The 14,987-nt window shown below is 33.9% G+C and overlaps 1 protein-coding gene across 1 annotated transcript in view; it reads right to left on the bottom strand.

Annotated features, from left to right (window-relative positions):
- MARCHF6 (membrane associated ring-CH-type finger 6) overlaps positions 1-14,987 on the bottom strand; it is an 81,916-nt gene that overhangs the window by 25,235 nt on the left and 41,694 nt on the right. Inside the window, exons 9-15 of the mRNA XM_044665430.1 lie at positions 14,561-14,593; positions 11,165-11,216; positions 9,299-9,357; positions 7,969-8,049; positions 4,028-4,096; positions 3,867-3,941; positions 1,385-1,519 (exon numbers count right to left, since the gene is read on the bottom strand). Of these exons, the coding sequence (XP_044521365.1) occupies positions 1,385-1,519; positions 3,867-3,941; positions 4,028-4,096; positions 7,969-8,049; positions 9,299-9,357; positions 11,165-11,216; positions 14,561-14,593 (504 nt within the window). The remainder of the gene's footprint in view (positions 1-1,384; positions 1,520-3,866; positions 3,942-4,027; positions 4,097-7,968; positions 8,050-9,298; positions 9,358-11,164; positions 11,217-14,560; positions 14,594-14,987) is intronic.

The following is a 14,987-nucleotide window of genomic DNA, read 5'->3' as shown; positions in this document are numbered from 1 at the left end:
ATATTTGTACTATTTAAAATTTTTTTTGACTTCCCACTACCAAGACTTGCTCTTTGAGATGTTATGGAAATAAAAATCTAAGTTTACAAAAGTAGTATTTTACCACTAGTTGTGGCAAAATTATAAAATATTTTCAGCTGAAGAAAGGCTATTTAAAACAGAAATGCTAGGAAATTATAGTCCTTCCAAGAAGGCAAAAGATTTCCAGAGACCAAATTTCTCTTAAGAAAAACACACTCTATTCAGCCTTAATTCCCAAATAAGGTGCTTTGAAATGTCTGATGTTGGTAAAATACAAGGGGAAAAGGTAATCTCTAAACAAAAAGACAAATTAATCAGTAGAAAAATCACAGTGGCACTTGATACTACTTGAAAATTAACAGTTGAGAGACTCCTTTCTAGTCTTAGCAGTATGATACAGAGAAGTTGACCTTAGATACATTCTAATCTTTAGACATGATAATCATATTATCTTGAAAATAGAAATTTATGGTGTTACTTTAGTGGCTCAACAGAAAGCATTATCAACTACAAAGTTGGTATGCTAGAAGTACTGGACTAAGTCAGATTCAGTTCTGGGTTTTAGTCTTGTTCTATGAGTATCAAAGTGTAGATTGATTTGTTTTAGAGGCCTTATCAGGTTCTTCAGAAAATTTCTTTACCATATCATCCTCAGCCACTGATATTATTGCATTAGCAGCAATTACTTCCACAGTGGTTTTTTATTCATTTGCATATCAAAGGTACTGCAATACATGAAAATCAAAATTTGATAAGGCCTACTCTACTACCTTTTTTCTTTACCTCTAAAAGGAGTGCCTGTGAGTCATCCTTTCATTTTAACTAAAACTACCTTCTTTCTTGTAGTTTCTTTTATGTCAAGATTGTTGACTCAGCTACTTTAGCAAAATGTATACTTGTTGTTCAACAAATAAGAATCTTAGGGGGCAGCTGGGTAGCTCAGTGGATTGAGAGCCAGGCCTAGAGATGGGAGGTCCTAGGTTCAAATCCGGCCTCAGACACTTCCCAGCTGTGTGACCCTGGGCAAGTCACTTGACCCCATTGCCTACCCTTACCACTCTTCCACCTATAAGTCAATACACAGAAGTTAAGGGTTTAAAATAAAAAAAAATAATAAGAATCTTACATTAATATTACCAACAGTCAAGCTGAATGTTTACTTTTAGATGAACTCGAGGTCTCTTCTAATGATCAAGTTAAGCCAAATTCACATCATATTATCATTTCTTAAGTAGAAAAAGAAGTGGTCATTATGAAGATACACAAAAACATTCATAATCTTTGGGGGAAATATAACAAGAAATTATGGCAGTAAAATTTTTCATCATTTTGTAATCTAATAACTTTTTTCCTTATAACTTACCTCTCTTAGTAAAAGAATGAAAGAAGCAAAGTAGAATACATAGACCATTCCCACTAGCCAGTGCAGAAACATTGTGGTACCTGGAGCCGACTGAAAGCTCAATTCTCGGTCTTTCAAAGTGGCATCAAACATTTCCTGAACCAAAGAAAAAAATATACATACATAAAAAAGGGGAGGCAATTTTTTTTCTAACATTTAAATTTATCCAATTTATTCATCTTGCTTATAAGACAATATGGGTAAAAATAAGATGCTTATATATTTTAACAAATTTTAGACTAGAAATTTGACTTTTCTGATGTCTCATAGTATCACATCTATATTTTTTTGGTATCAGTCCAGAGTATTACTCTGGACACACATTAAAAAAAATGATAGCTTTAATTATAAAGAAAATGTGTTTTTCCAAAGAAAAATTAAAAATTATGTGTTGATAATATATTCACATAAGCTTGGCAATATATATGCCACCTCCTTAGCAATGGGACAAGAAAAACCATTAGCAAATTAAAGAATGTTTTAATATGGTTCTGTAATGGAAAATATTGATGCAACAACTTAAAAATCCTATTCTCTGATTATAGATATACCACTACTTCAAAATATCTCCAATTATTTCAGAAAAAGGAAGGAAATAAGCAATTATATAGCACCTATTATGTGCCAAAGATTGTACTAAGCACTTTTATAAATATTATCTCATTTGGTTCTCACAGCAATCCTAGGAAGTAGGTGTTATTGTTATCCCCATTTTATAATGGAGGAAACTGAGGCAAATAGAGGTTAAAAGTGTATGAGATCCATTTTGAACTTAGATCTTCCTAACTCCATGACCAGTGCTCTATCCACTGGGCCACTATAATAATCATTACTATGACTGCTTTGTTTACTAACATCCTATTCTAATGTCTCATTGCAAAGAAGCCTTGGCTGCTTGAAAACTATGCACTGGCATATTCTACTGAGCTATAAAAACTGAGAATATGTACAGAATATTATCCAAGGATTAGCAGAGTTAAGTTTAGAACTATTCATCACCCAAATGCTATCTCCTGGGCAATTAATTTACTTTGGCCATGCAATTCTATTTAGCAATTGTAAAACTGTTAAGTAATAGAAGAATAATGTCTGCAGAAGTAACAAAAAGTACTTGAAAAAATCTGGAAGCTTTTCAACCTATAAACATAAATAAATGTGAAATACTAGGAAGACCAACGGATTTGAAGTTAAGAGAATATGGATTTGAAATTCAGTTGTACCACTTATATTAGCTTTATGACCTCGGCCCATTCAAGTCTCTGTGTCTCAGTTCCTTTACTGGACATAGTTATCTCTATAGAAACCTTTTACATCTAAAGACACTACAGAATCAGCATAGTATAATGTGTATTTAATTTAAAAGTCTTAATACAAGTTATTATAGCTGACATTAGTATGGAATCTTAATTTATTAATTTCTCAATTTGTCTTTCATTGTCAAGTATGGAATTTCTTGGAATCAGAAAAAATAGTATTAAAATGGCTAAAATAGACTGTTATTTATTCTCTTATCTGCTATTAAAAAGACAGAATGCTGTATATTAAAATGTAGCACTATAAAAAAATTATTCTAACAATTATATCTTTATATAGCCCAAAGATTACAAATATAAACCCCGAGTTTTCTTTCTTTTTTGTAAACTTCCCCCCACAATTACACATTGAATCAATTTTTAACATTCACTTTCTCACACTTTTAGTTCCAAATTCTTTCCCTCCTCCTCCACTCCAAGAAGATGAGCAACTTATATAGGTTGTAAATTTGCTGTCACATAATAAATATTTCAATATCCATCATGTCACAGAAGAAAACATGTATCACTTTTTTAAAAACCAAACTTTCTGAAGAGAAGTTCTTTGTCTGGCAACAGACAGCATTTTTCCTCATGAGTCCTTTGTTGTTGTCCTGGATCCTTGCATTGCTGATAATATGTAAGTCATTCACATTAGATCATCATACAATATTGCTGCTACTATATTATGTACGATGTTTTCCTGGTTCTGCTCATTTCACTTTGTATCAGAGTTCATATTAAATCTTGAGTTTTTCTGAAATAATCCTGTTCATCACCTCTTATAACACAATAGTATTCATTACAATAATATACCACCAACTTGTTCAGTCATTCCCCAACTGATGAATTTCCAATTCTTTGCCACAACAAATAGAGCTGCTATAAAGTTATACAAATAATCCTTCTCCCTTTAAAAAAAAATCTTTTTGGGATACAGATCTAGTATATACCAGTTTTATAGCCCTTTGTCATGGTACTAAATTGCTCTCCAAAAAGGTTAAATCAATCAAACCTGATTTTTCAAGTCTCTTTAGCTACACATTTCCAAGGTAAAAAAAAATCGGCTACTTGAAGTATCCCTTCAAAAGAGACTTCATGACCTAAATCTTAATTTCATCAATTATATTCCAAAAAAATACAATACTTACCAAAGAACATATATCCAGCCACCAGCCACAAATGAGAGGGAATACTCCAATTTCTACTACCACTAATAGAGAGACCTTGAGCAAAAACAAATTCCATCAGTACTAAGATACCAGACACATAAATATTTTCAACAGTTTAAATAAAATAAACTATAAATTACCTTAACAACAATATAGCAGACCCCTAACAAGCGACGGGATCGCTGAAATTTCACAAGAGCTGCCAAACCCTGTATTAGTCAGTCAAGGAAATAATTTAATACAGAATCAAAAAACTTGGACAATAATTTATGGACTGCTAATTTTGATGTTAAGTTAAAGATAGCTAGAGGAAAAGGATCTAACCAAAATTCAATAAGAAGATCATAATTTAAAGAAAGAAGTTGTAGGATTTACATTCACTGAGATTTTCAAGAAGTAAAGACATAATCTTGTGTCAGTAGTAATTTAATTCACTTGCTTAAAAACAAATAATACCAGTTCTTTTTAACATCTCCCATATAAAAGCTAACAATGAAATTCATAGCAGCTAAAAAAAGTCAAAGTAAATCCCTCCAGATTTATACTGCTATTTAACATGTAACTGAGAAGAGAACCAAAATTAAGAGGGTAAAAGTCTCAGACACTCATTTACAAACATTCATTTATCAGTGTCAAATATCATTTAGACTATCCATAAACTTAATTTAACTTTTGGTACTCTGAACTTTCTAATTTGCAATCTCCGGGAGGAGGGCCTTTTTTTTTTTTTTTTTTTTTTTTTGGTCTGTGTCCTGTGCATTTAGTATGGTGAAGTACATTAGAAAGTAGCCCTTTAATGAATGAATTGATATAATAAAAGTGACCTTTAACAATGAAGATACATCCAAAGAGAAAGTACCTCAGAGGTTCTTTTTGGAAAGAGAAAGAAAATAGCTGTTGGAACTGTTTTCATCATTCACCTATGGACAAAAAGAAACAATTTCTTGGGATACTAGAGTCACTTTAGCTTCTCATGATAAGCATAAGCAAAATAACTACCTGAAATATAATTCTGACAAAATAGAGAAATATCTGTTAGAGATGAAGAGAAAGAAATGTTTCAAAGAACTGGGCAAGAGTCCAAAACCCAAGTCAATATTGATATTTAGAGATTTCAACATAAATCTGTGCATGGAGGAAGAATATGTTGACAAAGATATCAGGAAATATATTTCAGGATTAAGAAATGAAACTATTCTCTTATAAATGGTCAAAGGATAGAAAAAGGCAACAGAGGAAAAAACAGAAACTCTAAAGAACTATTTGAAAAAGAAATGCTCCAAAGCTCTAAAAATTACAAATTAAAGCAACTCTGAGCTTCTACTTCACCCATCAGACTGACAAAGCTGAAAAAAGGGAGAATGACAAATGTTGGAGAAGCTTCAGGATAACAGAAACATTAAGGCACAGCTGGTACAGCTGGTTGATGAATTAGTCCTGTCATTTCAGAAAGAGTCATTATGTCCTTAAGTATGTACCCTTTGACCTACTTATACCACTACTGAGTCTATAACACCCCCCCCCCAAAAAAATCAAAGAAAGAGAAAAAAGACAATACACAAAAATATGCAAAGCAGAAATGAGGGATTGCCCATCAACTGAGGAATGGCTGAATAAACTATTGTTTATGAAAGTAATAGAATACTAAGTCATAAGAAATGACAAAAGGGACAGTTTCAGAGAAACTTGAGAAGAGTTCTGTGAAGTGATGCAGAAATGAACAGAACCAGAAGAACAATTTATACTAAAATAGCATAAAGACAAGCAACTTTGAAAGACTTAATAATTTAGATCAAAACAATGACAACCATGATCTAAGAAAACTGAAGAAGTATGCTACCCACCTCCTAAGGGAGAAAGATGATGGGTTCAAGATGCAGAATGAGGCATGTATTTTTGAATACATACCAAGTGGAAATTTGTTTTACCTAACTGCATATTTGTTATAAGAACTTTGTTTTGTTTTCAGTGGGGTAATGTGGAAAGAAAATAAATGTTGTCAATTTAAAAAAAATTTTTAACATTAAAAGATTAAAAATTGAAAGAGGTTGGAGAATTGTATGATATTCAGAAATGTCTCCCCTATATAGCAGAAGTAATTTCTTCAAGAGTTAGAAAATGGAGGGCAGCTGGGTAGCTCAGTGGATTGAGAGCCAGGCCTAGAGACGGGAGGTCCTAGGTTCAAATCCGGCCTCAGACACTTCCCAGCTGTGTGACCCCAGTGGGCAAGTCACTTGACCCTCATTGCCCACCCTTACCTCTCTTCTGCCTTGGAACCAATAAACAGTATTGACTCCAAGGTGGAAGGTAAGGGTTTAAAAAAGAGTTAGAAAATGCTATATGACAAGAACTAAATGCTATAAAATATAAAATTGTATCTGAAAAAGTCACTGGTTACCTATGTAGAGGTCATTTTCAAACCAACTGTATGCATACTCTCAAATATTCAAATAATAGAAGCAAAATGATCAATATCTAAATGGAAAAAAAAAGATTCAGCATGAGAGAATCTTAAAACTGAACGGGACCTGAGGAGCAGCTAGGTGGCACAGTGAATAGAGCACCAGGCCTGGAGTTGGAAGGACTTGGATTCAAATATGACCTCAGACACTTCCTAGCTCTGTAACCTTGGGCAAGTTACATAACCCTATTTGCCTGGTCCTTAATCTTCCATCTTAAAGAGTTGTTATTACAACAAAAAGTAAGAATTTAAAAAAGAAAGGGGAAGTGTAGGTGAGGGTGGGGAGGGGGAGGACCACAAGAGATCACTGTAAAATTTAAATTAATATTCAGTAACTCCAAGTATTATATTTTATAAGATTTATTAATAATCACTTGAAGTAGAAAAAATAAAAGAACAAAATACAAAACTTAAGTATGACCACGTGAGTAAACTTCTGCCTGGCACTCACCCAACCACCATAGCACATTCCTAGGAACAGAGCAAGAGGGCAGAGCTACACAGAACATATCTTCCCTACATTAGTATGTTAGCGTAAATACATAAATGGGATGTTGGGAGAGAGTCCCTGGGGAGAAAATTCTAATTACATACCATATAGACTTACCTGTACCAGAACAATAATCTCTACAGTATCCCCAGGAAGTAGTCAGTCTTTGCTTAAAGACCTCCAGTGAAAGGAAACCAATTCCCAAGGTACCTATCTTTTCTTTTCATTTTTTTTTTTTGGGGGGGGGAAGAGTCTCGCTGTAAAGAAGTTTTTCCTTATGCCAAACTTAAATCTGTTTCTTTTGAACTTTCATGGATTGATGCCAGTCCTATGCTGTAACTTTATAAATGAGTAAACAGTCTCTGAGAAATTTAAATGACTTGCACTTGGTCCTTTAGCATCTGGAATGGTACACAAATCCAGTTTTCTTGAGTACAAGTCAAGCTTTTTTTGCACTCTCCTGCAAAGCCACTAAGATAAGAAAATAACCTCAATTGCCAAACCCTAACCTCTCATAGAGATATATAATTATAAGGAGAATTACTGAGTAGAAGTGAGGGACCAATTAAAGTTATTAACAGCCAATTCAGTTCAAAGACTGCTATATGCTAGAAACTGAACTAGGCAACAAGGGATGCAAACACTAAAGGAAAACAGTCTCTGCCCTCAGAGTTTACCTTTTATTTATGGGAATCAACATCTATAAAGCAAATTAATATACTATCCAAAGTGATTTCTAGAGGGAAAGAAATAGCCACCAAACAGATAGGCTTCTTTTAAATTGTTTTCTGATGGAGATTTCAAGGAAGCCATTGATTCTATAAGTGTGTTCCAAAGACACGGAGAACGTTGCCTATGAACAGGTGTGGAGAGAAGGGAGATAAAATACCATGTCCAAGGATAAGCAAACAGACCAATCTGGCTGAACTATAGAATACATTAAGAGTAAAGTACAATAAAACTGATAACAAAAGCTGGAGTCAGTTTGGGAAGAGTTCTATAATTCAAAAAGAAGAATTTTTATTTCACCTAAAACCAAGAAAGAATCACTAGAACTTTTCCAGCAGGAGATACAATAAAGATAACTTTAATTTATCAGAGGTATCTGCATCATTTTTGTTCAAGGATACATGACAAATGATCAAAGAGACTGCTAAAAGTACATAGCCAACTATTGTTGTGATTAGGCCTTCAAAATGGGATGCTTGGACCTGGAAATAAAAAAATATATATATTAACAATTCAAGATCCAGGAACCTAAACATTTAGGGGACAAGGTCTTCTGGGTTTTCATTAGGTATTCTATTAATTTGTACAACTTAGACCCTTTTGCTCTGCTTTTTGCTAAATGTTAAAGAAGAACAGATAGTTAAAACTATCCTTTGAGAGGAATTAAAATATGCTATCAAATTACATCAGGGCAAAAATGTCAAAACTTGAGACACAAATCAATTTATTTATTTTGAGTGGTTGAACATTTAAAAACAAAAAAGGTAGGAAAATTTGTTTTGGTTGCACTTCCAGTTCCAAGGACAGTATATTCATTTGCCTAACAGCGGGGCAAAATAAATTTTCAAGTTATAAAGCTATTTTGCTTTGGGAATTCAAAACAGGAACATTTCTCTACATTTTTTCAGAGTAATCACAAACTCTTATACAAGATGGCCTTTTCATGGCATCTACTCATAAAAGCAACAGATACTAGATATTATTTATTCCATATTTCAGATACAATTATTGTATTATTCAGGGCCATAAATGCTCATCAAAGACATGTCTCCTCCTCTTGGATGGTCCCTACAATCCATACCTCAGGAAAATCCTTTAACATTTCTTATTGCATGGTATTTTTGTTTATTTCTAAGTTGGCAGTGATTTAATACTAGGGGCTTGGACTGATGAAACTGTCATAAGTGTGTTGATGAAGGGAACTGGAAGTTAGGTCTTTTGGAAAACATGCTACATGTTTTCACTATGATAATAGAGGGGAAAAGAAAAAGAAAATATAGTGGATTAGGGAAAAACCCTGACTATTTTTACTGATCCGGATACACGGTCATTAGAAAAAGCTTTTCAATAAAATATCAATGTACTTAGATACGCCTCAATATACTGGTGAGGAAACAGTATCTTAGGATACTAGTATAGCTACATTGCTATTCTGGATAAGATCTCCCTCCTTCCTTCATTTTTGCAGCTATCACTTGAGGGACTTGCTAGATTCCTTTTAAGAATGTCAATGGAGTCATTGGAGTGCGAATGATTATACTACTGTAATATAAAAATAAAGGATCAATTACACTGACTAGCCATTCTTGAAGCATAAAGCAATTTGGGAAGTATAACAACATGCTATAAAAAAGATGTATTACTCAAGATTTATCTTAAAAGTGCCAAGTGCTTAAAAGCAATTGATCAAAATGAGTGTCTTTAAAGTTTTTTTTTATCCATCATACTTACATATTCCTCAAATCCCAAGCCAACAACAGAAAAATGGCCAATGTGGTAAGGACAAAATGCTAAAGGGAAAAAAATAAATGAAAATGTCAAACTAATTTTTTTCCAGACTAATCTACCCCTTGCACCATAAACAACATAGAATAAGATAGTAAGAATTAGGATATTAGAATTAGAAATGGTATTCATTCTCAAGTTTTAAAAAACTCCATCTCTAATATAGAGATGGCCAATGTTGTCTATACTACTGGTCTATCTACATATACCATATTTGAAGAAAATTTAGCTGACTCATTCCTCTATCCAGAAAAAGAGCTACTGAAATTTAAATTCATCATTTGGAGTAAGGAAAAAGTATTACTGTAGTGGTAATAAAAAGCACAGTCAAGTACAACAGGCTCCAAATGAGAAGTATGAGAATGTACCTTTCTTTCATTTTTGCAGATATGAAGGAATAAGGGTAGTGAAACAATGCATAACATTGGGCTTCACTGATGTCCCTACTTTTGTACTTATATCTGCAGCACCTAGCCCATACCCAGCACTTAAAAATCCTTGAATGAATAACCACTGTAGCTTATTTAAAGCACTCATTGCAACAGAAGTTAATCAATTCAAAAGGAAGGATAATAAGCAGACAACTCGTTTAAATACCCTTAGAAGTTAAAGGGGAACTCCTTAATTTACAATAAAAATTTGGTATTATTTTGCCTAGCTCTATAATATATCCCACTGGTAGTTTGAACAAGTATAGCATTAAATATGTAAACTAATTCAGGTAGTATTTTATCAAATGACTCAGCTAAGTTCACACTTAGTATATGACTGAGCCAGGATCAAATTATTGTGTTCTGAAGACAAGTCTGAGGCTCTTCACCATTTCGCAAAACCTCCCAATAATATTAGTGAATTTAATTAATTACTATTTATAACAACTTTTATCAAAATGTGTTCAGCATTTCATGTTAAAATCTCTATTCTACTGCTAAAAAATCATAAAAAGGAACAAAGATGCCATATACTACCCAATCTATTCCTCCTTTCTCCCCCTCCCCCTTCTCTCTCAAAAGACCTACTGGGAAATAGGAATGGAAGCTCATCTAGCTTAAGGCACTAGCCCCAGCTTCTGGGGCAAAGTCTCATAATAAAAAAGCAGAGATTGGGTAAGGCTCTAATAGCCAGAGAAAAGGAATTTCTACTACAGGGATATGGCCATGGGTGGTAAAACCAAGAAGTGAAGTTAAAAGTAACAAGATAGGTCAAACTCTGGCACTGGGACCACAGACAAGAGGGTTTGGTCATAATGATCTCTAGCAGTTACAGGAGACAACACATCAACTACATGTGAGGAATGGCAGGCCAGATTTCCCTCAAGGCAGCAATAGTGAGTAGAAATGAAGGGGGTGGGGAGGTGGATAAGACTAGGGCAAAAGAAGTAATTTCCATCAGAATGAGAGTGGAATAGGTTTACAGCAGGGTTTGATTAGCTAGAGGATCAAGATAAGCCAAGGGTAATGAATTTGCTACAACAGTGGTAAGGAGGAGTCAGCTCTGGCAGGGAGAGGGATAGGAGAGTTCAAAAGCAGTCACAGTAATAAATCTTCAAACAAGGTAGTTGTTTATATAGGAGACATTTCTATACCAAGTGTTTTTAAGCCAAAGATCAGTTTTTTTTAAAGTAAAAGAAATCTAAAATAAAGATCTAAAACTAATTTAAAACACAGTTTTCTAACAGAGAGGTGTATTTAGAACAATGTTAGTCAGTATTGTAAAACCATTGTTTTCCATATTTGTATACCCAGCATTTATCTAGTTCAGTGCCTTGCAAGAGCTGGCACTTCACCAACATCTGCTGAATTGAATACTTACCAAAGACAAGAATAAATAATGTATTCAGAGACACCACCCAAAAGACATGTTCCTATAAAAAAGAAACACACTAGTAAAAATAAGTTCATGGAACAAAAATATACACTAATGTAACTAGATTTTGCTCAGTTCCTATTATAAATTTAAACGGTGTTATAATTAGAAAAAAAATTAAATTCTTAAATTATCTAATTTAAAGTCTTAAGCACATAAAGTATGGGTATTTTCTAAAATAATACTGCAGTTGCAGAAAGCCTTTGTAAGAAAAATTCAAATCATGAACATTTCCTTAATATAATGTTTGATATCATCAAAATAAATTATTGCATTAAATTGATACCAAAAAAAGAAAAGCATTTTGAAAACTATGCAATTTTGAGCAACCTAACTGTTCTGATTCATATAAAAAGACAATGCTATCAATACTGTGAAATGGGTTGTTTTTCTAATAATTAGTTTTTGTTGTTGTGTTTTCAAACTAATAAACATAAATTAGTTTTACCTATAATCAAGTAACCAGTTTGTGAGAGCAGGCTAAGTCTATATGATACCATGGTGACATTAATTTCCCTTGGTATGAATCAAACTGATTTGTGATTTAACTACAGCTTCATGCTCACAGTGTTCTACTGTATAAACCAGCCCAAATGAAAACAATACTTAAAAAAATACCATAAGCATCTTGTCATGTGCCTTTCCATCTTCTCCAAAAGACTGCCCCCTCAATCATCCTTTTTCTATCTCTAATCTTCATTCTCACCTTATCAATCATTTCCTTTCCTCCCACCTAAAACAAGCCCAAGTCTCCTCTATCCTTATTAAACCTCGCTAGGTCCTGTAATCTTCTCAAATTATCATCTTACATCTTACCTCTTTTTTTCATTGACAAAAGTTGCCTACTTGCCCGGCCAGTCTCCATTTTCTCTCCTCTTGCTCACTTCTTACCCCTCTGCAATCTGACTTATGATCTCAATTGAAACCAATCTGTCCAAAATTACCAATGATCTTTTAATTATCAAATCCAACAGCTTTTTCTCAATCTTCATCTTCTTGATCTCTCAACATCACTGGCCACTCCTTATGTTTCTAGGTTTCCATGATATTGCTTGTTCTTGGTTCTCTTCTTACCCATTTGACCACTCTGACTCTCCTTTACAGTATCATCATCTATGCCATACTCTTTAAGAAAGTACTCCAAGGTTATCTTGGGACTTCTACTTACATTCTTTCAAGTTATGAACTCATCAGTTCTCAAGGGTTTAGTAATCATCCCTATGCAGGTAACTAACTCCCAGCTCCACCTATTCTACCCTAGTCTCCCTCCTGAGCTGCAGAATTATATCATCAATCTACTGCACAGTTCAAAGTGGATGCACTAAAGACATCAAAAACTCAAGTCAAAAACAGCACACTTTTGAAAAGTCCTCAAAGCACCCATCTTCCAAATCAAGGGTATCATACTCCTTCCAATGATTCAAATATGCAACTTGGTGTCACTGCTGATCCCTCACTCTCTCCCACATAGCCAAATGGTTGTCAAGTTTGAGTGTTTCTACCTTCAGCACCACTTTCATACCAAACTGAAGGTCTACAGAGCTGTTGTGCTGACTGCTGCTGTATGCCTGTGAAACCTAGACAGTCTATCATCATCACCACACCAGAAAACAGAACCATTTCCACCTTGTTTCAAAAAGATCATGAAGATAACCTGGAAAGATAAGGTTCTAGATACTTAGGTCCTAGGTCATCTCTAGAGTTGAACTTCTAGGAATTCAAACTTTATTTCAGAGAGCACAATTCTGATAGGCTGGGCCTGAATGCCCAAAATATTTTATAGAGAACTCGTGCTAGGCAAGAGTTTACCTAAGGAAACTCTCAAGGTATCTCTCTAAAGCACTTTAGAACTGATTGTGAGACATGGGAAACAATGGTACAGGACTGTCCAGCATGGCATACCCACATGAAAGAAGGTGCTATGCTTCATAAGCAAAACAGAATCATAGAAGTACAAAAGGAACATGAACTGCACAAATCCAGATCCACCTCCACTCTGTTATATTCTTTTTTTTTTTTAAACCTTTACCTTCTACCTTAGAATCAATACTGTGTATTAGTTCCAAGGCATTAGAGTGGTAAGGGCTAGACAAATAGGAGTTAAGTAACTCACCCAGGGTCACACAGCTTGGAAGTGTCTAAGGCCAGATTTGAACCCAGGCCCTCCCATCTCTAGGCCTTGCTCTCAATCCACTGAGTCACCTAACTGCCCCTACCACATTATATTCTAATAGATCACCTGTGCCTGATCTGTGGTAGTATCTTCCAAACTGAGACTGTACTGATCAGCTATAGAGGAAAACAATGTACACTACTCTTACATTGTGGTATCACTGGTCTTCGAAAACACAGGAAGAACAACAACAACAAAAAAACTTCTCCTTTATCTGTCCCTGGAGACTGAATCTACCTTGTTCATAACCTTAGAAGGGAAAAAATGGCATTTTTAGTCCTGCAAAGCTATAACAGAGTTGGGGATTCCTGAAACAGGAGAGTATAGCAAGGCTAAGAGATATGCCTCACAAATGGCTGATATCCTAGAAATAATAAAGACTATTCCCTGGATAAACAAAGAACAGCATAAAAAATTTTCCCTTTGCATATTCAGAGCTGCTTTGGTTTCACCATTTTTCTTGCTTATTACAATACAGAATTGTAAAACATCACTATATTCTTAGATGTTAGTATTATATTCCTTATTTATCCCTGTTTTAATCATTTATGTTCCAATCTGTATTACAATTATTTATGTCACATTATCTTACTAGATTGACAACCTCAGAAGAAAAGGTCTTATGTCTTATATTTTTATTTCCCCCAGCACAGAACAAAACCTCTGCACATAGGGTCTTGATATTTTAAAATTTTACTCATATTGCATGTTTTCATTTTCTTTTTTTTTCTTAAAATGAATTTCCTTCTAATAAAAGCAAAACCCTTTCCCTTGATACTACATAATCAAAATTAAAGTGATCTTATATTCTAAATTATAAGATTATCCTGTTTAACACCACCACCATCCCCACCACTCCCATATCCTTTGCAAAGACAGGAACTTTTACAAGTGTAAACCACTGAATAACATCAGATTTTTAGGATATATTAACTAGTTTTGCTCAAATTTTTCTTATCATTTTTTTTAAAGTCTGTAATAAGAGATGGTTCTTGGGAAGGAAGAAGAAAGATACAGAGGGAAAATCTAGGCACTATAAAAACAAAAGATAACAATAAAAATCTATTTTAAAATGATTACTGTAAACATTAAGATTCAATTTATTAAAAGAAACATTGAATAAATAGGTAAGTCAGAATTCCATTCTTAAACAGGGCAAATTTACTTACTAGGAAAACTAGTGACCCATCAAGTCCAAGCATCTAAGGAAAAAATAATTAGATAACAATCATCAATACAATTTTCTATTCAAAGAACCTTTATTTTTATGCATTTTTGACTACCAATGAAATACAATGGTTTTATACATTAGTTGGAACATTTCAGTTGGTGTATATTTCACTGATAGGAGTTATATTTTTCCCTACTTCCCTGAAAAAAAAGTCTAACTACACTTAATATCTTGGTGCTCAGTTCTAGCATTATATATTCCATTACCATACTATCAATATAGGCATGTTGGAAACCATCAATCTACTTATATATGAATGTGTGATTTCACAAACTGTTCCTAACAGTAGCAATGTTTTTTAATACATGTTTAAAACAAAGCCCTAAAAAGACACTATTTGGGACTGAAAGAGTCACTAATTTGCT

This window comes from Gracilinanus agilis, chromosome 1 (genome assembly GCF_016433145.1).
Source record: "Gracilinanus agilis isolate LMUSP501 chromosome 1, AgileGrace, whole genome shotgun sequence".
NCBI classification, from domain to species: Eukaryota; Metazoa; Chordata; class Mammalia; order Didelphimorphia; family Didelphidae; genus Gracilinanus; species Gracilinanus agilis.
This window is presented reverse-complemented; position numbering and strand designations above follow the sequence as displayed.